The sequence below is a fragment of the Danio rerio genome, chromosome 12 (genome assembly GCF_052040795.2).
Source record: "Danio rerio strain M-AB ecotype USA chromosome 12, GRCz13ab, whole genome shotgun sequence".
Lineage (NCBI taxonomy): Eukaryota > Metazoa > Chordata > Actinopteri > Cypriniformes > Danionidae > Danio > Danio rerio.
In genome coordinates this window covers 12,303,846-12,329,279 of record NC_141032.1, presented here as the reverse complement: position 1 = coordinate 12,329,279, position 25,434 = coordinate 12,303,846, and the positions used below count along the sequence as shown (strand labels likewise).

The following is a 25,434-nucleotide window of genomic DNA, read 5'->3' as shown; positions in this document are numbered from 1 at the left end:
TACAAATGTACAAAACTCTAACCTCGCACTTCTCCATTCGTGAGAATTGCATCTTTGCATTGACTTACCATGTATAGGAACTACTTTATTTCGCCATTCATTCACATCTGCAGCTGACGTCAGAACAGCAGAAGCCATTACTAATTCATTAACGTCACTTTAGACCTAGTATATGAATGATTCTCTGTAGCGTAATGTGAAGCGGCACTTCTGGTGTGTGGCCCCTTGATGACGTGATGACGTGATGACGGTGATGACGAAAAAGCTAATTTTGTTCACATTTTTAGATTATAAGGCTGATCGTGACATGAAATGCCATCCATCTACAGAGATCTCACCAGACTACTGTTGTGTTTGCGATAAGGAGGAACAAGGCTGATTCCAGCTTCTTATTCAGAGCTTCTTATTGACTCTATTCGGTCCACCTTAAAAACCATGAGGCTTCCGTTTTTCAGATTTTTATTCGCATTCAAGAGAACACACTATCTTGTGGATAGACGGCGTCAACTGTCTTTGGCCGCTGACGAGCTCTTAGAAATTGTAAATATTTTGAAATAGGCACTATTTTTACAAATAAACTTCATCATTGCAATCTAAACAACTACATTCTCTACTAAAAAAGCCTCAAAAGTTGTCTAACAACAGTAATATTTGTCAAACTGTAGCCTGCTTGTATATATATGTACTTCTGACGAGTATGAATACACACTCAGAAATAAAGGTACAAGAGCTATCACTGAGGTGGTACCTTTTCAAAAGGTACACATTTGTACTTAAAGGGTACATATTGGTACCCTAAATGTATATATCAGTACCTAAAATTTTTAAGAGGAACACCTTTGTACTTTTTAGGTACTAATATGTACCCTTGAGGTATTAATATGGACCTTTTAGGTGCCTTTTGAAAAAGTACCACCCCAGTGACAACTCGTGTTTTTTTTTTTATTTCTGACACAATAAATCAGCAGAGATAAACAGAAATCAAGCTCCCTTGTCCTCAATACCCAGAATGCATTGCACTGTTATAACACATTCCCATTCTCTTTATCCTATTTACACCTTGTGGTATTATCTCTACATTTATGTGTCTATGCGAGTCTGTATTATATTATTTTATTTACTGTGACAGTCATCTGTATTTTCTGAATAGATATGATGAAAATGTTTCTAACAGCATCACTATCTCCTCTACAGTAGATAACATCCAATCTTTTTGTGAGCCATAAAGTTTCTTCTTCTTTTTTTTTTAAACATCTATGCTACAAATTGTAGTGCTGAAAGAGCTTTTCTCTTTTTCTTGAAACATGATCTGACCGTGATAGCTTGTTAGGCTTTGCACTTTATGACAGCGAGCGTAAGAGCCTCGAAGAAATTGTGTCATATTTGAGTGCTTGGACTTGAAGTACCTTCTCAGGATGTGTAATCCTATATCCCAGCACTTGAAACACGTATTTTCTTCATTGAGTTGTTGTACGGGAACTCTGTCTGTCGATGCTTTTCTCTCTTTAAAGTTGGCAGGACTCAAAATTTGCTCTTCTTGTTTTTATATTTATGGAATAGTGCTTGTTGTAAAATATTGTATCTGTGCACTTCATTATTTTGTAAAAAATTATTTGCCATCATAATCTTTAATCAAATACCATAACCTGCCCTGTCACCTCAAAAGGACCTTTTTGTTTTTACTTCTGGTCATATAGAATGCCTTTCGCAAGGGGTTATCAGACCGTGTGTTGTTTCTGCCCAACTTTTGTCAATTCATCAATGTTTCTTTATTTTATTAGCAACACCCATCTTCCAAGGATCCAGTTGGTTCCCAAAGAATGAAATAATTTATCACCCTACATTTTGTTTATAATTTTAGGACCAATAGGAAGTTTCGTTTGGATATACATCACAATATGGGAAAAAAGCACAATCTTAAAGGGTTAATGGCTGGTATTATGATGTGCGTCAAATCAATAAATGATTTAATTGAACTCATTCCCAGCAGTTAACGAGAGAAAACAGTTCCCTGCCATTGACGAGTTTTACAGCAATCCGTGTTTATGTGTATGACGGTAGGGGAAGCCCTGACGCATGTCTTATGTGTGACTATGTTTGGGGAGTGAAATCTGAGAAAAAGTAAATTGTCGCTAAATTGTCTGCAGATTTCTGGGAATTCCCGCCATGAAATCAGTCATTTTTATTGCAAAATGAAATCGTGAAAAACTAGGGAGTCTGTCTTGTTACTTGACTGATGGTGTAGCATTTTTGCTAAAAAAAAATATAAAGTTTGTCTGAAACTTTGCACCTGGAATACTTGCGCGTTTCGCTTTCAATATGTGCACGCAATCCACGCATATTCATTGGAAATGAACGACTGCACCGCAGAAGACCCCTTCATCAAACTTATTAAAGGGCCATGACACCCCCCACTTTCGGTTAAAGTCTACTTCAGAATTTTTTCAAAAGATGCATGATTAATGGGCGTGGAGCTCCGCGAGCATCGGGCAGGAGTGGGCGTAGCCAGCAGGGGAGAACGTGAGCGAACAACTGTTGTTGCCAGTTAGCTCACAAAATGAGACAAACCGTGAGGAGACGCATGAGTTTATAGTTTACAAAGTTAAAATGCTAAGAAATGAACAGTGATTTAATGCCCTGCTGCATTTGTTATTCTCCCTCAATCCCCGTATCCAGCAGACTCAGTGCAGCAGGTCTCCTGACCTGTCTATTTTAACCATTAACCCTGCTGGTAATCTGGAGGATTTAGGCAAACACAGCAGCACAGTGATGTGTCTGAATGTGAACAAACTCCTGATAAAAGACAGCGTCCGCCATTCTCTAATTTTCGTGCTGCTCTCCCGACAAAAATGATAGCAGCACACTCACAGCTTTGCTGTATGATTGGCCCTGACAAGATCGCAGGGGAAAACATGCAACAAACCCCGTGGATGATGGAAACAAACGCATATGAGCCTTCATGAACGGCTAAATACTGTGCCGTGGTTTCCGTGTCTCTCAGCTCGGCTTGACACTGGCAGGTCTCATGAATAATTAAGCAGCCGGCTCTTCTCATAGGATAAGAAAACTCCGCTATGAATAATAATGAGAAACCGACGCGTCATCATTGCACTTGCAGTTCTGCGCTACGTCGCCGATTTTGATCCCTCCCCCAAAATCATTTTAAACCCCGAAGCTGAAATTAGCTGACAAAAGCTCAAAATTATCCAGTTTTCCCCACAATTAAAGCTGACAGGTGCTAACATTGTCTTAACTGATGCTCAACACACACACATCTGTTAATATATAAAAAAAGGTTCTCCAGGGTGTCCTGAACCTTTAAGTTTGCAGATGACACTACTGTTATGGCCTCATCTGGAACGGTGACGAGTCTGCATACAGACATTTGTTGGAGCGGCTGGCTTAATGGTGCAGATACAACAACCTGGAGCTGAACACACTCAAAACAGTGGAGATGATGGTGGACTTTAGGAGAAACCCCTCTGCACTCCCCCCACTCACCATCATGAACAGCACTGTGGCTGCAGTAGAGTCATTCAGGTTTCTGGGCACCACCATCTGTATTTCCTTCGTCAGCTGAGGAAGTTTAACCTGCCACAGGAGCTGCTTGTACAGTTCTACTCAGCTATCATCTAATCCATCCTCTGCACTTCAATCACCGTCTGGTTGGGCTCAGCTGCCAAAACCGACCTCTGTAGACTACAGCAAATAGTCCGGACTCCTGAACGAGTCCTTGGCATTACCTTTCCTACACTTCAAGAACTGTACTCTTCCAGAGTGAGTAAAAGGGCTTGCAAAATCACTCTGGACGCCTCACACCCAGCACACTACCTGTTCTAACTGTTACCATCTGGTCGGTGCTTCAGAGCACCAAGCACAAAAACAGCCAGACACAGGAAAAGTTTCTTTCCTCTGGCCATCTACCTCATAAATAGTTAAATATCCCCCAACTGTGCAATAAATATGTGCAATACTTTCTCAAACCCACTTGTACACTGCACCTTATATCTATATACAATGCAATACTTTCTACATTCACATTTGTACACAGCACCGTATAACCTGTATATTTATAACAAATCTGTACATACAACTATCTTACCATAGCATCATAAAGAGGTCTATAATCTATGCATGACAAAACAAATCTAACCATACACGCAACTACTTCTCGCCTTTGGTCAAGCAGAACATTGGAGCCTTAAGCCGTACTCACACTATGTACGATTGCCTCGAACCAGGCCAAAGCACGCTTGTCCCCCCTCCCGTCTCCCCCGACAGCCAGCACTCACACTACAATCGGGCCTGGGCAAGCTTGCGTCATCGATACTGTGCTGTTCTCTGCTCTCGCTCAGCACAGAGGACATTTCTCTAGTTATATCATTTCAGTCGTTTGATATGCAGTGACATGCAGTCAAATATTTCGTCAAACAGTCCTGAGGGATGCAGTGACACGCGGTCAGATATTTCGCAGAACAGATCCGCCACTTTTGGCACTCATAAACAATCATAAAGCCCTCGTGCTGCTTCTGCTGCAGGAATGAGGAGGTCTGCTGAAGGCGCGCAGCTGTCGTGCAGTGAGGGGTTTGCGTCTTTAATAAACTACGACAGTTTGTGTTCATTGAACAGTAAGATTGATTTCAGTAAGATTGATGGTTTCAAAATCCATTTGAAACAGTCCCTTAAAAGTCAGGTCTTGCTTTCAGTTTCAGGCTTTGGCGAAAAGCCCAAGTGAACCACGCTCAGGCCCACCTCTTTCAACCGGGCCAGGGCCGGCCAAGTGAACCGTGCCTGAGCCCGATTCAGCGCACTCACACTTCTCAAACGATCCAGAAAACGGGCCTGGGCACGTTTCGGACAGCATAATGTGAGTAGGCCCTTACTCGAGTTTGATGACGCGAACGCGCTCTCACATAGGTCTGTTTTAGAGACAATTTGCTACAGCTTGGTGATTTTTATTTTGTGTCTGTTTTAGAGACTTGTTACTGTAAAGTCTTAGTTAAAGATCTAATTGTTTTCTTTTGAAATATGTTTCAGATTCACACTGTAAACACAGATTCAGTCTGTCTGTGACAAAATTTTGGTTAAAATCGAATAGGTTGATAGGTTTCTTTTGCCCATATCGCACAGCCGTACTATGAATAATAATGAGAAACCGACACATTATCACTTGGACAGGCCGATTGGCGCTACATCATCAATTTTGATCTTGCGCCAATAAGGATTTTCAACTCGGAAGATGAAATTAGCTGACAAAAGCTCAAAATTATCCCCACAGTTAAAGCTTAATTGTGTATTTAAATGTTAAATACACACAAATCCGTTAAAGTTTCAAAAAAGTACTTGAAGGGTTTCTTGAAACTTCATGATGACTTTCTTTTCTATTTTTGTCCAAAAATCCAAAATACTTTTTTTTTTTAAATACATTTATAATTAAACTACCAAGATTTTTGCATTGAACATTTCATGAAGTTCCTCTTCATTGAAATTGCTTTGCAACCAAAACTTCCTTTTAAAAAAATCCTGAAGACATCTTATATATCGAGCCATTCAACTCATGTTTCTGAATAAATATGATCGTTTCATTCTGTAACGGGGAGACTGACACGGAGGGATCCATTTTGCAGTATTTATTAAGTCACACTTAAACATCAACACCTCGCACGGTTGTGCGAACATACAACATACAACTCAACGATGATTAGCAGATAACAGAGGCAGAGTGATTACCAGGCTTGAGTCAAGGGCAGGCAGCGTGGTTCAGAGTCCGTAATACAGGCTTTAGTCAGGGGCAGGCAGCGAGAATCAGAGTCCGTGTAATCAGGCTTTAGGTCAAGGGCAGGCAGAAGACAGAGCAGAGTCGAGGAACGGGCTGAAGTGGTAAACGGGAGATCAGGCAGGATAGAACGCTCAGAAATGCTGGCCGGGGCTAAACAAGACTTCGCAATGAAGTGTGTGTGTGAGCTGCTTATATGTGGTACGTGGGTCATTAGTGAGATGAAGAACAGGTGTGCTGGGATCTGAGTGAGAAGGATGACGTAATGGTTAGAAGTCCGGAGATGGTGACCTCTGCTGGTCAGCGAGGGGAATGACTGGGACCGAGTCGGTGACAGAGCCCCCCCCCAACGAACGGCTCCTGAAGTGAGGCAATTCTCGACGCCGGGGTCTTCCACGGGGGTGAGGGGCCGGCATCTCCGGATGTTGTGAGTGGAACTCTTCCAGTAGTGTGGTGTCGAGGATGTCCTTGCGGTTAATCCAAGATCTCTCCTCCGGACCGTACCCCTCCCAATCAACGAGATATTGGAGTTGACCGCCCCGGCGTCTGGATCTCAGGATCTCGTGGATCTGGTAAGCCTCTTCGCCATCGATCATGAGAGGCGGGGGACCCTGTTCACCGGCTGCCACCTCCCTATCCGTCTCGGCTGGACCAGCAGCAGGCTTGAGCAGAGAGACATGGAAAGTTGGGGAAATACGAAAATGATTAGGGAGTGTCAGTCTGAACGAAACAGGAGATATTTGTCTTTCTATCTGGAAAGGACCCACGTACCTGGGACTGAGTTTCTTGCAGGGCAGCTTGAGGCGTAAGTCGCGGGTGGAAAGCCATACCCATTGTCCTGGGGAATACATGGGACCAGGACGTCGGTGTCGATCGGCTTGTTCCTTGAAACGCCTTATGGCGTGAGAGAGGTGAGTATGAGCTGCGTTCCAGACCTCTTCGCAGTTTTTAAACCAGGTATCCACCGCAGGGAGTTCAGAGGTCTCGCCGGACCAGGGAAAGAGCGGAGGTTGGAAGCCCAGCACGCATTGAAATGGGGTTAATCCAGTAGATGCCTTTCTGAGGGAGTTCTGAGCATATTCTGCCCACATCAAAAATTTGGCCCATTCGTTCTGGGTCGAGTGACAATACGTGCGGAGGAATCGACCGATCTCTTGGTTCAAGCGCTCTGTCTGCCCGTTGGATTGGGGATGATAGCCGGATGTTAGGCTGACGTTGATTTGGAGATTTCTGAAGAATGCTGACCAGAGTCAGGATGTAAACTGGGGACCTCTATCCGATACGATGTCTTCGGGGAGACCATAGTACCGAAACACACACTCGCAGAGTAACTCAGCCGTTTCCATGGCTGTGGGCAGTTTGGAAATGGGAATAAGGCGGCAGGATTTCGAAAATCGGTCCACTACTGTGAGGATGGTGGTTTTGCCCTGAGATATGGGTAAATCGGTGATGAAATCTATAGCGATGTGTGACCAAGGACGATGTGGCACCTCCAGGGGTTGGAGTAATCCAGCTGGAAGGTGACGGGAGTGTTTGGACATCTGACAGGGTGAGCATTTGTTAATGAAGTTGATTACATCCTTGTGTATGGATGACCACCAGTAGCGGGATTGAATTATTTGCACAGTGACTGTGCTGCCTGGGTGACCGGAACTGGGGTGGTCATGTACCTCGGAGATGAGTCTTTCTCGAAGCGACGGGGGAACAAAGATTTTATTCTCCGGACAGGGCTGCTGAGAAGGATTATTTTCGGCGGCTTGGAGGATCTCCTGATCTATATCCCACTGGATGGGAGCGACAATTAGAGGGCTTTTGATTATAGGCTCGTCAGGGATTTCAGAGGTCTCATCGTCTGAGAGGCGGGACAGAGCATCTGCTTTGATGTTTTTCGAACCAGGGATATAGGTGACTTGGAAGTCAAATCGGGTGAAAAACAGCGCCCATCTTGCCTGTCTAGGATTCAGACGTTTACAAGACCGGATGTATTCTAGGTTCTTGTGATCAGTGATGACGATGAAAGGGTGTTTTGCGCCCTCAAGCCAGTGTCTCCATTCCTCTAGCGCAGCTTTCATGGCGAGGAGTTCTCGATTTCCCACATCGTAGTTCCGTTCAGCGGAGTTAAGCTTGCGAGAATAGAAGGCACAGGGGTGGAGCTTCTTATTCACTAGGGATCGCTGGGACAGGATGGCTCCAACTCCAGTGTTTGACGCGTCAATTTCGACGACAAAGGGTTGTTCGGGATCAGGATGACGCAGAATAGGTGCACTGGAGAAGCGAGTCTATAACTGGGTAAATGCTCGGACAGCGTCGGGGTTCCATTTAAGGCGAGTATTATTAGCTTTGACCATGGCGGTCAGTGGGGCAGCGACTGAACTGAAGTTCCTTATGAAGCGTCTGTAAAAGTTAGCAAAGCCCAGGAATCGTTGTAGTTGCCTGATGGTTTCGGGTTGTGGCCATTGTGTCACAGAGTCAACCTTTTGCTGGTCCATGGCCACGCCTTCTGGATTGATAATGTAGCCAAGGAATGAGATGCAGGTCTGGTGGAATTCGCACTTGGAGCTTTTTGCATACAGCTGGTTTTTAATGAGACGTTTGAGCACTGCCCGAACGTGCTGGATATGCTCAGATAGCGAATTGGAATAGACCAGGATGTCGTCAATATATACTATGACCCATTTGTTGAGCATGTCTCTAAATATCTCATTTACAAATGCCTGGAACACGGAAGGACTGTTTGCTAGGCCGAAGGGCATAACGAGATATTCATAGTGGCCGTCAATTGTAGAGAACCCGGTTTTCCACTCGTCTCCTTGTCGTATGCGGATGAGGTTATAGGCACTACGGAGGTCCAACTTAGTGAAATACTGGGCGGATCGGAGTTGTTCAAGGGCGGCAGGAACCAATGGTAATGGGTAGCGGTATTTGACTGTGATTTCATTCAAGCCTCGGTAATCAATGCAAGGGCGTAAGCTGCCATCCTTCTTCTTAACGAAGAAAAACCCTGCTGAAGCGGGAGAAGTGGATGGTCGAATGAATCCTTTCTCTAGCTCCTCAGAGATGTACTTCTTCATAGCCTCAGTTTCAGGTTGTGAGAGAGGGAAGATGCGACCACGAGGGGGCGTGGTGCCGGGTAGCAGCTCAATGGCACAGTCATTTTCACGATGAGGAGGGAGCTTAGTAGCCTTCTGCTTATTGAATGCTTCAGTTAGATCGTGATACGCATCAGGAACATGCTGGAGTTCAGAGTCTTCGGTCTTGTTAATTGTGTTGATCTGGATAGGGGAAACAGGATGCAGACATTGGGTAAAGCATTGATTGCTCCATTTTATGATCTCACCAGATCTCCAAGAGACTTGAGGGTCATGCTGTTGTAGCCATGGTAACCCAAGAATCACAGAGTGTTTAGGGGAGTTGATGGCAAGAAGGGAAATTTCTTCTTCATGGAGAGAGCCTGTTTGAAGCAAGATTGGCAGGGTCTGGAATTTTATACGTCCTTCTCCCAAAGGGCGCCCATCTACAGCAGTGATGGCTATGGAGGAATCACAGGAGGTTAAAGGAATGGAGTGAGTGGTGGCGAACGTGTAATCAATAAAGTTACCAGCGGCTCCTGAATCGATCATGGCCATAGTCTCAATCTCCTCTCCATCGTTTCTCAAAGTGACAGGCAGATTCACAACATTATTAGTGGTAGTGAACATAGTGGTTGCACTCACCGAGAGGGTTTTAGGGAGAGGCTTGTGGGGACATAAAACCTTCGTATGACCTGGAAGTCCGCAGTAAATGCACAGGTGATTTCTTCTCCGTCGTTCTCGCTCTTCTGGGTTCAGACGGGTTCTACCCAATTGCATGGGTTCAGCGGAGGTTTCAGGGGATACAGGACTGGAAGCAATTGAGCAGAGCGGATTGCGAGTGCGGAGGAGAGTGTCTAACCTTATGGAAAGCTCGATTAGTTGATCCAGAGTTTTCCCATCGTCACGACATGCCATCTCTCGCTGCAATTCTGGCTTTAGAGCCCTTCTGTAGAGCGTGACAAGCGGATCATCAGCCCAGCCAGTTTGTGCTGCCAAGGTGCGGAACTGCAGGGCGAACTCAGCTGCGGAGCGATCTCCCTGTTGGATACACAATAGCTCCTCGCCAGCGTTACGACCACCCTCCGGATGATCGAACACAGTGCAGAAACGTTTGAGAAAGTCATTAAACGAGGGAAATATCGGGGTACTGTCTGGCCAAACTGCAGTAGCCCAGTCTAGCGCTTTCCCAGTGAGCAGTGAGCACACAAAAGCAATTTTCCCGTTCTCGTCCTTAAACAGATGGGGTTGTTGGGCGATAAACAGTTTGCATTGCAATAGAAAGCCTTTACATTTTGCTGGGTTACCTGAGAACTTGTCAGGAAAAGCCAATCGAACTCCGGAAGTCATCGGGGGTTGTGCAACAACAAGTGGACTTGGAGAGTAGTTGGCGGTGGGTTGCGCAGTGGCAGCAGCTTGCAGGTTTTGGAGGGATTTCACCAGTTCATCTGTTAACTGAGTTAGGTGTGTTAGTTGTTGTTGGTGTGTTGACAATACTTGAGCTTGTGTGGTGACTTCGTGAGACAAAACCTGGATGGCTGCGGGATCCGTGTTGGGCGAAGTCTTCTGTAACGGGGAGACTGACACGGAGGGATCCATTTTGCAGTATTTATTAAGTCACACTTAAACATCAACACCTCGCACGGTTGTGCGAACATACAACATACAACTCAACGATCATTAGCAGATAACAGAGGCAGAGTGATTACCAGGCTTGAGTCAAGGGCAGGCAGCGTGGTTCAGAGTCCGTAATACAGGCTTTAGTCAGGGGCAGGCAGCGAGAATCAGAGTCCGTGTAATCAGGCTTTAGGTCAAGGGCAGGCAGAAGACAGAGCAGAGTCGAGGAACGGGCTGAAGTGGTAAACGGGAGATCAGGCAGGATAGAACGCTCAGAAATGCTGGCCGGGGCTAAACAAGACTTCGCAATGAAGTGTGTGTGTGAGCTGCTTATATGTGGTACGTGGGTCATTAGTGAGATGAAGAACAGGTGTGCTGGGATCTGAGTGAGAAGGATGACGTAATGGTTAGAAGTCCGGAGATGGTGACCTCTGCTGGTCAGCGAGGGGAATGACTGGGACCGAGTCGGTGACACATACACTGTAAAAAAACTAAGGGTTCTACACAATTCAATTATGTTTTCCTAACACAAATCAATTCAGTTAACATAACAAATTGAAGTGGATTGAATATAAATAAATTGTCCCAAAAAATCACAAGAGTTTTGTTGTTTCAGCTCATTTTTAATACGTAGTTTAAACCAGCATTAAAAATAACCTTTTGAGTGTATACTGTAAAAAATACAGGGTTCCACATAATTCATTCATGTTGTCCCAACACAAATCCGTTACGTTAATGTAACAAATGTTAGTAGATTGAACATAAAACAATTAATTCGTCCCAAAACAATCTCAAGAAATGTGTTGTTTCAGCTCATTTTAAATGCGTAGTTTGAACAAGCTACAATATTTTTTACAATATTATCCTTCTTATGAACAGCCTCTACATTTCTAAAATTAAGTTTATAGTCAATAATTGTGCCTAAATGCTTAAAATTTGAGACCTGCTTTACTATTTTTCCATTTATGATGACTGTTTTTTTTTAAATCTAGTTTCTACTGCTCTTGTTTGACTTCCCAGACATAGCTCTTTTGTTTTTCCAATATTAAGATGTAATGATATCTTAATATTATATGCATTTCTACAGAAACATGTTAATATGCATCTATCAATCAAATCGGTGGATAGGGAAACTCCACTCCTATGTCACGTTGTAGTGGGCCTCAAGATGGGAGGGATTTGGACCCTATTTTAACATCAGGAAATAAAAAAAAGAGACCTATTGTCTTTATATCACTCCAGTATGACTGTGGACACACTATACTTACACACAGTTCTGTCCAAACAGCTTCCAAAAGATGATTTTCATCATAGGTGCCCTTTAAATAACTATAAAAAGCTTCACTAGCTAAAAAAAATCATTGTTTTTATGCCCTGACACAAAACACATTTCAGTAATCACGTCAGCAGCACATGTGACAGTGGGGAATGAGTACTAGTCAGGTGCAATCAATAAGTGCGTTGGTCACATTTTACAATAAGGTTCATTAGTTAATGTTGCTTAATGCATTTACTAACATGAACAAACAATGAACAATACATTTACTACAGAGTTTGTTCATGTTAGTTAACGTTAGTTAATGAAAATACAGTTGTTCATTGTTAGTTCATGTTAACTTACGGTGCATTAAATAATGTCAACAAGCAAGAGTTTGGATGTTAATAATGCATTAGTAAATGTTCAGTTATGATTAATAAATGCTGTACATGTGTTGTTCTTGATTAGTTCATGTTAGTAAATGCATTAACTAATGAACCTTATTGTAAAGTGTTACCAGTGCGTTCGACATAAAGCACAGCTGCAGCCGGTGATCAGCGAAGTTAGCCGAGCGCAGGCAGGGGCGGAAGTGAAAACAGAGCTGTCAAGCCAGACAGCTGGAGACTTCGGGGCTCAAAGTTGCTGCAGTCATGATGACCGATCACATGGCGTCATCATAATTATATTATTATTTTTTTATTTATAGCAACAAAAGATTTACAAATAAAACAGAATACAGTCTCTACAAATAGTTCATTTTTAAACAATAAGGGAACTATGAATTAAATTTCTAACAAATGCATGAGAGAAATAAGGGTAAACGGTAAACTATTAAACACAAAGCAGTAAGCACAAATTCTAGGATTTAAACATCACTCTAGGCTAATTACTTCTTGTTTGAATATGCTAAAAAGGCTTTACATTTATAGATATAAAACGTTCTAATATTTATTAATGTTAAACCCAAAACAAGCTGTTTTGATCTTAAACAATGATTAAGATTATATTGGATAATGAAAGCATTTTCAAAAAAGCATTTTAATCCAAAAAGATTGAACAAAAGGTAAAATAAGTGAGCTACACTTTAAGCAGATGTTTCCCAGAAAGAGCAGATATAAACGGCTAGCCAGGAAATAAAATATACATTTATATTATAATCATAAAATCATTTTATAATTATTTAATAAAATAGTTTTTTTACGTAATTTGTTAAGAAACCTTTAGGGTGTCAGGATCAATGATGGTAATCATTTTATTTCAAGTCTATAAGACTTATTTGAGTTATATTTAGGTTATTTACTAAAATATGTCATTTAAATCGTTCATGAAGCTGAATGCAGTAAATAGTCTGTATAAAAAAGTTGAAAAGAAACCCATGCAAGCAAGCCAGCCTTTATAACCAGATTATTTAACAAAACATGATTACTTCAGTAAAATACTTGTAGCCTTTTAATAAGCATGATGTGTAAAAGATAGAGATGTATGAAAAGTGAATTGTTTGTTTTGAAACTTTTGAATCCAATAATAAACCCGAAACACACGTGTTTGTTGTCATGTGGTGAACTCGGCCATTTGTGTAATATCGGTGTCGTCATCAGAGCCCCTGCAGCCGCTATTCAGATGCTGCACGGTCTGATTCAGTTGTCTAATCTCGGAACGCTGTCGCTGTACTTTGATGGCACATGTGACAGTCACGTGGCGTCGGCGCAGCATCATTCCGGACAAAATTTCTAACCAGCATGCACCTCTTTAAGACAGATTTCGATTGATCTGCGCAGCGCTGCATGAAGTCGAACGCACCTATTGTCACACTGACTGGATTGTAACAACAGACTGATTACTAACATGAGGGTACAAGTGCTTTTAATTATTGCCTTTTTTTACCAATGGTTACCTCAAAGCCATGGTTACCCCCTTTTTGCATCAAAATGACCTCACGTGCAAAGAAACTACTACAAAGAAGATTGCATCTGTAAAAAAAACAAGCATTTACCGGATCGAAACCCTCAAAGAGAGTGGTTTGAATTCATGATAAAATTCAGGACATCCCAGAGCGTCCTGTAAGCACCATCTTTTTTGTAGGATCATATCCCCACCAGTGCAGAGCTTGGTCAAGAAAGGCTGCAAGTGGATTTTGGTGCATCTACATGTACAGTGAGGGGAAGACTTTTGGATAGTGGCCTGTTTTCAAAGAAAACGGTTTTCTTCAAGAAATGCATCAAGGACAAACTAAAACCCTGCAGGATGTACAAGGATTGGACAGAAGAAGACTGGTGTTAAGTAGTTCTCTCTGATAAAGCTTCCTTCTGACTATTTGAGACAACTGGAAAATCAATTGTCTGGAGAAGAAACGGTAGATGCTAAAGGGTGCAACAATACAGACTTCTCACAGTTCGGTTTTCATTTTTAGGGTCACGGTTTTTGGTATGGTTTGGTATATGATATCATATGTTCAGTAAAAAAAGGACACTGTCAAATAAAAATAAAAAAACTCTACAAGCAAAATACAATACAAAAGGGATACAGTATAGTGAAGATACTACAAAAGATACAGTTCTTTCCAGGTATCTAACAGCAGTTTTCAATAACATATTTCAGTATAACACTGAATACTGTATATATTCTTCACCATATAAATTCAATAAAGCTTAAAGGGTCATGAAACATCAACACATTTTTTGAGCTGTTGACAGTCATATATGTGTCCCATGCTGCTAAAGACACTATTAGTACACAAATTAGTGAAAATTGGTTGTTGTTGTTTTTTGCATTATTTTGAGCAAATTCGTACTTTCGGGTTGAAATAAATTTTTAAAGCTGCGTCACGGCCATGAGATCTTATCGTGTATTCCAGCGTGTGGACTAGACATCTGTACCTGGGAGTACCTTATTACGTCTCTGAGTGTGCTGCATTCATTCAGTGTGTCTTTCATTCAGTTGGTGTTGATTGTACTGTCTCAACAGATTTAGTAAGCGGTCAGTGGTCTTTGTTTATTCAGATGGCAAAGTTCGTATCGTCAGCAGTACTCTTTAAGTGTTTAAATACGGACCTTAGTCAAATGATTTCTTACGTTAATATCACTACAATATTATAGACTGAAAAAGCTGATGTAAATGCTTCAATCCGAGTGTAAACATGCTAGCATCACAATCAAACTTTTTCCGTCGTGTAGGATTTTCACCGTATTTTGTGACAGGAATAACACACTCTGCTTTCAGACGCTACCTACAGAGTGCATCTTAGTTTCCGAGAAATGCGGAGGTTTTTTTTTTTTCTCTCATTTGCCGTGCGGTAAAAAACATTGCATGAAAAATACAAGCTTAGAGCAGTTCCTTGAATCAAATATCTCGTTTGTCACGAGAGGCATGAATGAAATTCCTGAATGAAAGAGCCAAACTGCAGTTAAAGTCCACCATTTAATAATTTGCCAAATAATTTTAATACTGATGTCCATTTAATCAGTCTCTGTCTTTCTCCCCTGTGTGTGTGTGTGTGTGTGTGTGTGTGTGTGTGTGTGTGTGTGTGTGTGCGTGTGTGTGTGTGTGTGTGTGTGTGTGTGTGTGTGTGTGTGTGTGTGTGTGTGTTTGTTTTGCCTCTGTGAAAATCAACGCATGCCCAATCCGACACTCCCATTTTTATGCAATTTTTTACAGACCTTCCCTATTTTGCTCCTCCGACAATCCCCCTAAACAGAGCCGGACACGCCCACTTTCCTGACTTTTTCCAAAGTAGAGGTGTGAAAAAACCCTGCTGAAACGGGGGTTTCATGGCCATTATTGAGCTATATAGCTACATTTTAAATAAGGAATCACCAATAAGATTAAACAACAACTGTCCCTTTGGTTTAATTTCTAAACTTTCGTATCAAACAAAATCTGCAGAAGCGCACATCAGGTCCGATCCCCTCCCCTTTAGAATCTTCAGTCTATATTAATATGGATCGCTGATTGGCTCTTGTATTAGAATGCGGGTCTTTATTCGCCAAATGACTGTTACACTTTTCCCTATTCAAAACTACAAGAGTGACATGTCTTGTGTATTTTAGAATCTTTGGTATAATATCTGCACATTTACCATACTGTTATGACATTGAGAAAGTGTGCAGGTAAATGGGAAATTACACTGTTTAAGTATGTGTGTGCTGCATCTCAGCTGTGAGATGTCACAGTGAAGTCATTTATATTCATACATCTTAGTATGACAGGGGTTTCATCAGCACAGAGGTCTGAAATGAAATAAGTGTCACTTCGTTGGAGCATGACCAAGAGTGACATCATAGGAAATAGTTTTACCAGACGATTACACACAAAGACACCAAATAATTTTTAATTACTATCCTCCACCTCTTTCTCTCCCCTTCACATTCTCTCATCTCCTTCTAATCAGTTGTTCTCTTTGTGTTACAGGGTAATGCTTAGTCTCAGAAATGCCGTACGTAGATCGTCAGAACCGGATATGTGGCTTTTTAGACATCGAGGAAATGGAGAACAGTGGCAAGTTTTTACGACGCTACTTCATTCTGGACACGATGGACAGCAGCCTGATGTGGTTCATGGATAACCCTCAGGTACCAATCATTCTACTTCTTCTTCACTCAGTCAATGCTTAGCTGAATGTAGTTGCTGTCAATTTGACATTTTCCTGCCCTTGCTTTTACTCCTGAAAAAGTCATTACATTTCAAACATGTACATTTATTGAATATGGCATTGTTATGTTCATCTGGGTCTAGTCTTTGATCCATTGTAGTTTCACACAGTGATGCTTGATTTTATGGTAATACTCTATGTATTGGCCACAGTGGTGCAAAGTAACAAATTACAAATACTCAAAGTACTGTAATTGAGTAGTTTTTCCTCAGGAATTGTAATTTACTAAGCAGTTTTAAGATTGTGTACTTTTACTTTCCTTTGAGTACATTTTTAGTGCAGTATTGGTACTTTTACTCCACTACTTTCCTTCAACCTGCAGTCACTTTATTTTTCCTTGTCTGTGAGGATTAGAAAAATCAGCGCTGTATTTCCTGTCTAATCAAATCTCACATGCAAGGTAAATCGCAATATAATAAACTACCTCAAGACATGTGCGATTTATAATTGCAGAAAACAGTTTGGAAACATTAAAAGTGTCCAAGAATATGTCCAAAATCTTTACCCACATTGACCAAAAGACTGTTCAGATGCATGTCATGATGATGACCAAAATGAAATCAACACGACATCAGGTTGACGTTGTACCCCACCGTCGTGGGGATGTTGCCTTTTGTTTGGAAATGAAAATTGGGTTGACGTCAGAACTCAACGTCAGGCTGACGTCAATGTCCAACATCCAACCTAAAATCAACCAAATATCAACATGTAATGATGTTACAGCTTGATGTTGTATGTTACCCTGTGCATAAATTGTGAACTGCGAGGTCCTGTAACAGATCGGGGTAATGGATCTGGCATGTTAACCAAGGATGAAAAGGTGCCGCGCACATAATCGTGCATGAAAGTGGAGAGCAGGGGAGGGGGTCGCGGACGAAGTACGAAAGTAAAGAGCGTGGGGTTGCCGCCAGATGAAAGTGAAGAAGGTTGGGGAGTTGCGGAAGAAAGTGAAAGTAAACAGCGGACGAGGCAGAAGGGCGGTTGAGGAGGGGAATCGATAAAATGAGGTGTCGGATCTGATTTTAGAGGTTCCGGATCCAGTGTGTTCTGGCACAAATTAAGCCCTAATGTTACCACTATGATATCTATCAGATGTTGGATTTTAGTTGCCATACCCCACAAATAAATGTCAGTATTTGACGTCAATATGGTATTTTGGTATTATGGTTTAAGATAATATTACAATAATAATAAGTAGGGATGTAACGGTATCAGAATTTCACGGTACGGTAATACCCCGGTATGAATGTCACGGTACGGTATTTATTGAATCATTTACAGGAAAAACAAAACTTTTGAAAATACTCCAAAAAAGTGCCAAAAGTGTCAATGACATACAAATTAGTCATCTATCTGTAAGCTTTGAAACAGGAACTTCAATTTTAATAACAAAAAATTATTAAACCATGTAAAAAAATAAAGTTTCAATTTAGTATTGTTGAAAACTCATCACATTCAACATTTAATCACTCACTCACTCACTTAGATAGAGATGGGTTTAAAGGAAAATTATCATATAACTATAATCTGGTAAAAGCTGGTATCTCTGGGTATTTACAATGTCCCCTGCAACAGAAAAAAACCCTCTCATTTGGGACTGAGGATTCTGGGACAGAGATATGACTTGGCCCATGTTGACAGCAGTGGATAACGTTGTGCATTGTCTTTCCCCCACTTGAGAAGACAAACCATGAGTGAGATAGAGGTCTCTTTGCGGTACAAGTCAATGTCTGCATCAATCTGAACAGTGTGCTGTGTTTCTGCAGTCCCCATGACTGCTATTAGTCGTATTCCCCAACTTGCAGGCACGTGCACACATAGGGCTCAACCTGTGCAGTGCACATGCCCCTTTTAGTCTTGGATAGAAAATGCCCTTCCAAATCGATCAAAAGTGCCCCCGCGACGCACACTCCATTTCCGCATTACTGGATCTGTAGCGACACCAGACCACAAAGGATTATGGCCACACCTGGGCTGATGGGAAATGTAGTTTAAGCTACCTCCCGTTCGCTTCATTCGCCTGACCACATTTTCTCAGAAGACCTATAGTTTTACCGAGTCATGCGACTTCGGTAATATCGAAAAAAATTAATATTGCGGTATGACGGTATTTACAATACCGTTACATCCCTAATAATAAGTAATGTTGGCTCGACGTTCTATTTTGGTCACGTTCCAACACAACCTAAAATCAACCAAATATCAACGTCATTTGATGTCGATATTGGACATCAAAATAACATTGTCCTTAGATGCTGGCTAGACATTGAATTTTGGTCACCTGACATCACAGCCTAAATCTAATCTAATATTAACGTCTTGTAATTTTGTGTGCCTTCTGGGCAATAACTAGATGCACTACAGAATGTTACGTTCACACACACATGCACAGATTACATGCAAACGCATCAGCTTTTAACAGCATAATACTCACTACTATTGAGTATTTTTAAAAGGGCTACTTTTTATGCATACTTTGAGTAATATTTACGACAGATACTTTTACTCTACTTGCACTACAGTTTTAGGCAAGTAATAGTAATTTTATTTAAGTATGATTTTTCTGTACTCTGTCCACCCTTGATTGGCCAGCAATGGCATCAAACATTAGCATTTGGTTAATTATTATTAAAAAATTAAGGATGTGCCCAAAGACTTTAGAATACACTAGGCACGTCGATCATACAGTTTTGAATCGAGAAAAGTATAATGGTCAATATGGCAGATAAAGCCCTGTTTTCTAGTACAGGAGCCAATCAGCGTTCGCTATATACTGAAGATTCTCCAGTTGAGGGGCTTGGACCAGATGTGTGTTTCTGCAAATTTTAATGATTCAAATGTTTAGAAATTAAACAAAAAAAAGACAGTTGTTGTTCAATTTTATTGGTGATTCCTAATATGAAATTTAATAGTAAGCTTGGCAAGCATTTTTTGAGAATTTGATGTTTCCCCATTCAAACAGAATGTTTGCGCATACTGCCCAAGAGGCGTTTCAGAGATGGCCGCCGAGTAAAATGACTTGCCTTAAAGGGACTTTGATGTGCCTAGTTGATAAGATGATGTGTTATAGGCTGCAGTGTCTAACCGTTACTCATAAGTGCTAGCATTAAGATCAGATAAGCAGTCTAAAGTGAATTTTTACCTGTATGGTGATTTATGGCCACTATTTTGGATTGCCAACTTGAAACTGCGATTATGAGTACAGAACAAAACAAAACCCCTCAGTAAGTTTGCCTCTGCTGCACTGACAGCCTCCCTCAGGTCCTAATGCCTAATGCAGTTTAGTACTGCTAAAACATTCTGTATTACCTTATTCAGCACCTGCTGGATCTGCTTCTTAGCCACCCCTTCAGGATGACATTACTTATTATTTTTTTTTAAATTGCATGCCATCGTTTTGCAGACTTAGGGCTCTATTTTGACGGTCAATGCGCAAAGTGCAAATCTTTTTGTGCAGGGCGCAAACACTTTTAGGGCGTCTCAGAATCCACTTTTGCTAATATAAGGACAGAAAAATCCGCTTTGCGCCATGGCGCATGATTCTAAAAGGGTTGAGCTTATTTTCTTAATGAGTTATAGGTGTTTTTTGAGATTTAACCTATCAGAGGCTCATCTCCCATTCCCTTTAAGAGCCAGTTGCATCACACCATAAGCGCATTTGCTATTTGCATGATGTAAAGTAAGTGTAAGTAAAAAAACTGAGCATTTCACTTGCAACAAAACAGTTAAACAGAGCACCTTTAGCGCAAGAATGAGAGATAAGGCATCTCATAATCTACTTTCACTTTCGCTCTTAGATAGGGAAACCTTGTACGCACAGACATCAATTAGCCTATAAACAATTAATTTCATTTGTTAAGTGCAAATATTTGTTTCAAAACTATTTCTAAATTCAGTTCTGATTTCCAGCAAACTAATAAATGAACAATAATAACGAAGTGTGTTAAATCCAAATACACATGCTGGGCCCCATATGGTCTGAAACCTGACAGGTGGACAAATTTAAGCTTGTTTTTAATAAAACAAATATAGATATGGATAATAATAACATTATAATAATAATAATAACATTATACTGTACAAAAGCAAATTGTTATGACTGAACTGAAAAGGCCACCCGAGATGAAGAAGGCATGAAGGCAGAGTTTTTTATATTTATGTAGGCTAGAAAATAATATATTTTGTAATATTTTAATCCTTTATATTTATATCCTATATATATATACTACTAACGCGCTCTGCACTGGAGTTTAGACTAGCTTTGTTTTGGTCTATTGAAAAAACTATTATAGTTTCTCAAAATAGCAATGCGCCTCAGAACGCCTTCCTTTTTAGACCAGAATGCCAATGGGCGCACATATGAGCGCTAATGCATTTCCTATTTAAACAGCATGGCGCAAAACGTCAAAACAACTCTTGTGCCAAGCTGAAACTAGCAAACAACAATTACGTCTTGCCTTGCGCCACATTGCGCCGGGTGTATGATAGGGCTCTTAGAGTTCCATGTGTATATGTAAGTTTCTATGTGCAGAAAGAGAGAGAGAGAGAGAGAGAGCTTAGAAGAGTGATCACAGCTTCCACTGGTGCTTATCGTTAATTATATGGTCAAACCAAAAAATTGGATTGTGACTTTTAAAGGCTTTTGAAAATAAATTACATTTGCCTTTGTGGAACGAAAATGTATTTGTGCCACAACACAATTTAGTCCACATTACAAAACATTTAAATCTTTGAAATGGCTCTGTTCCAATGAATTATAATTTATTGATTATTTTTTTAAAACATCATGTAAAATGAAGTTTGAATGGGGGTTGGTAGTTTCATTAAAAATTAAAACATGTCCCTGTATCAGATATGGCAGTATGGTGTTCCTCAAGGGCTTGTCATTGGCCCAGTTTAGTTTCACATACTGTAAATGTTACAAACACCCAAACCAACAAAGTCTAATATACTTTTTCAAAAATATAGAAATATACTGTTTAGTATTACATTCTTTATTTGTACATTTTTCCAAAGTGGATAGAAAATTCAGTTCTGACACAGAAAGTCTCATAATCCCCAAGTGAATGAAACAAAAAAACTCAGATTTTATTTTATATATTGTAGCGAGGCAGAGGGAAAACACAACCACAGTTAGATGATGTTACAAACAATGCCCAGGAGGGTGCTTTATTTACAAGTGTATAAGGGGTGAATGAGTGCTCTTCTTAATGGTGCGTGCTCAAGTGCTCCGGGGAGATGGTGAAGACTGGTGAGAGGTATGGTGTTGGATCGGTCACGAGCTGGATTCGGCTGTGGGAGAGACAGAGAGAGACAAGCGTTAGCGCAGGGAGTCATGTGCAAATGAAGCTCAGTTTCCTCCTGTGTGGGGCTGGCTTATATCTCTCCCTGGCTGATGAGGTCCAGCTGTGAGCGATCCGGGGTTGATGAGTGTTCCAGCTGGTGTGGATTTGTGCCCAGGGCGACGTGGTATTAGCCGACTCGCTACAATATATATATATATATATATATATATATATATATATATATATATATATATATATATATTTGCACACACCTGGCAGCCCAACCCAAGGTGGCCTCGGAGTTGCACATGTCACTCGGTTGGGTGGGTGAATGTGACGTAACCGTTTTTTTTTTTTTTCACCGAGTTCAGCGGCTGCCGTGTCCAACAGGGGCTACTACTGCAGCCACACACACACATTACCATGCTTCATAAAACATGCAAAAGAATAGCACTTTAGATATGCTGAAAGTCATAATCGTCATGAACACAAATGGAATTAAGACAAGTGGAGTATTCCTATTTCAGTTGCATTATTGAAATGCAGCACAGACATATAAAGACCTGAATCAAACTATTAATATCGTGAAGGACTTTTAGCTGCATTTTTTAACAGGACATAAACATATGGAGGTTTGACACTATTCTTTGCAACTACCGAGTCAGTAAAATAGCACAGATACATACATTTCTAAGTGCGCGTGCTCACACACTCAGACCCTTTTCCTCGAAAATTGTCACATCACCATTACTGAAAACATGTTTATGCTGTCTGGTAGATGCTGTCTTTTCATTCGGTGAGCGATATTAAATTGCATTAAAACAACAACTCCCTCCTATCAGTCCTTACTTTAGTGTCGCATCCAGTACATCAGAGGGAGACAAATTAAAAAATGAAACTTTAATAAAAAAATGAAAAATGAAGTACAAAAACTATTAAAAACATTATTTTTGTAAGCTCAATCTGTGTAAAGGACTTTGATTTCTTACGTTAGGTCAGTCAGTATAGTTTATAGCTAAATATTTAGCAGTGTTTGCATGTCCTTTATGGCATATACTATAATTCAATAAAATAGAAGTAGAAGATAAGATTAAATTGAAGATTAAAATAGAAATAAAATACTACTCATTGCAATTTTTTTAAAGCACTAAATTGTTGCTTTGCTCCAGCAAGTAGCATCTGTCAATATGTGAGGTTGTAATTACTTTTGTACGCATGGTTAGTTTTTAAAAGTGAAAGTATGCCCAAGTTCCTTTTTATGACATATCATATTTAACTTGTATAAAATGATTTATTTTAATTTGACTTTGTTTTAAAATGTCAGTTTTCTTATTTGATATATATTTCAACTTTAGAAATGTCCTTCATTTATTCTGAGAAATAATAATAAAAAAACATTTTGAATTTATTTATTGTCTGATGAGAATCTGAATGACTGCAATTTATTAAAGATCTATACCCCTCTTAGTGTTGTCAGAAACAGGAAAACGTGTTTTATAGGTATCAGGGTTTAAATCATGATATACAAAAAAAGTGTATGATGCTATAACTTCCCCTCCTACACACCTTGGTATTTTTAGAATTTAGGAAAGCATCGGTTTGTGAACCCTCAGCATAGGCTAGATCTTGTCTGTATTTACTCTGAAACATTTCTGAAAGAGGCTTTGAGTAATTTCAGTTCCCATGAGCTTGTGGTATATGAATATGGGCCGTGGACTTCATAATCTCATAAAGTGTTGGAGAACATTGATCTTTCTTTGCCTTCAGACCACTTTCAGAGCGAGCACGGTTGCAGTGTGTGTAAATGAATTTGCATTTGTGTGGGCCGCTCTTTACTTTAGTGAGCCTCTTTTATGAGGGTGTCTTTGTCTGAGAGTCCTGACCTACAAATAAAATTATTTATGAATATTTCAGTTTAGCTGATTTTTTTGGTAAGTCTAATTTGCTGGTTTTTGCTGACATTTTGTCTTGTTGACGTTGCCAATTGACAGCACATTCAAACAAAAATAAACTTTATTGCATGTTATTGTTTTTATAATTGAAAAAAAATTACTGAATTATTTAAAATGAATGTAAATTAGGTAAAGCACTTGCTGACAACCTAAACATGACTATCGTTTTCTTGTGAACAATTTTTTTTTCTGACACTGCAAACATTTTTAAAAATCACACAAGTTTTATTTTAAACCAGATAGTCAGATTAGTCAGTTAAAATTGTTGCTGTTTTTAACTTTGTATGAATGTAGACCTCCAAAACAAAATTAGGAACATTTAAAACCGTTAACTGTTAGTTATGTATTTATTATTTATTAACCAGATCTGATTGTAAAGTTTTAGAGTGTGGTCACATTTGTTGGTGAATTTCCCCTAGAATATTTCTCTTAATTTCGAGTATGTCCAGTTGCACATGACAATCAAAAAAGCTTCATGGTACTTTTGTGTGAACACTGTGGTTCACTGTGAATCTAATACTTAAATAGGCTAGTTTCATCATTCTCATGTATGCTGACGTGAAATCATTGTTTACATTGTTTTATGAACACACAACTTTTAAAAATCGTAATGTTGTCAAAAGATCTCCATTCAAAATGTTCTCCATCTCACTCACGGCAAGATTTGGCAAGGGAGTGTTTAATAAGTAAAACTGGCCTCAGACAGTTTAGGTTAGTCTGCGTCAAACCTGCAGGAAATAACAGGCTTTGCTAAAACCTGGTTATTTTACCAACAATTATTGTCAATAGTGGTAGCCTATTATAGATTTCAAAGAACAATCTTAATATTAAAAAAGGAAACATAAGCTAGACCACAACAGATTAACAATGTCATGAGGAATGCGCAAATAATGTAGCCTAGGTTACTGCAAGAATCATGTGTTTAGTTCAATTGTGTCATCTGTCCTATACAGTAAGGGTGCTTTCACATCTGTAGTTCGCTTTATTTGGTCCGGACCAAGGGTAAAAAATTATACATTGTTGCATCTTCTGCCGTCTTTGGGTCGTTTTTACACCACACTGATGGCTTTGGTCCGAACCAGTTGAAACTAACCAAAATGCAGTCATCTGACAAAATCCACATCTCTCATTGGCCAGATGTTGTTGAACATATTTCCTAAACTGCTTATTGATTGGTCAGAATTCACAAGCGGGAAAATGCCTACTGAAACTCCTGCAGGTAAACAAAACCTTTTACTATGAAGGGACGACTGCGCTGGCTGATTGTATCCCTGCTTTAGACAAACTATACATTACGAAAATGAAGCGCGGCCGCGGCTGGAAAACAGTGTTTAATGCATCGCTCGTCACTTCAGGAGGAGACGTGAATTAATTTAGCTAAACTGCGACATGGTCATCTTGCGGAAATATTACCAACGATCCATCAGGTAATGTTTTCCCCTCTCTCTCTCTCTGTTGGTAAAGCGCTGTCAACAAATATTTTTCCTCCATATCCCATAATGCATCGGCCTACAGCAGCTGAATTAGTCCAAAACACGCAGTACTTTTTGTGGTTGGACCTGTTTTAGTACGGATCATATTCTCACCACAAATGAACCGCTTCAGGGTTCGTTTGAAAGCGTACCGAGACCACCTCTTCAAGCAGGTCTCGGTACGATTATTTGGTCCGCTTTTGGTGCGCATTCGTGTACGATTGCTGCATTCTCACCTGCCCAAACGAACCGTACCAAAAGGGGAAACGAACTCTAGTGCGATTCAATCGAACTAAATAAGGCAGGTGTGAAAGTACCCTAAGCCTATAAGTCTGTTGTTTTACTAAAGAAGATTTAT

The 25,434-nt window shown here is 40.3% G+C and overlaps 1 protein-coding gene and 1 long non-coding RNA gene across 12 annotated transcripts in view; one reads left to right on the top strand and one right to left on the bottom strand.

Annotated features, from left to right (window-relative positions):
* Positions 1 to 25,434, top strand: part of plekha1b (pleckstrin homology domain containing A1b) — a 101,494-nt gene that overhangs the window by 20,158 nt on the left and 55,902 nt on the right. For all 11 annotated transcript variants that reach the window (XR_015503931.1, XR_015503930.1, XR_015503932.1 and 8 more), the window contains exon 2: positions 16,127 to 16,287. Coding sequence is in view for 5 of the 11 variants with exons in the window: in XM_087275953.1 (XP_087132079.1) it covers positions 16,147 to 16,287 (141 nt within the window). In the remaining 6 variants the exon portion in view is untranslated. The remainder of the gene's footprint in view (positions 1 to 16,126; positions 16,288 to 25,434) is intronic.
* On the bottom strand, positions 3,327 to 12,827 carry LOC147841305 (uncharacterized). Its single transcript, XR_015503953.1, has 3 exons — positions 10,937 to 12,827; positions 4,293 to 5,587; positions 3,327 to 4,217 (listed from the first exon to the last, which is right to left on the bottom strand). It is a non-coding gene; the product is annotated as an uncharacterized LOC147841305 (long non-coding RNA).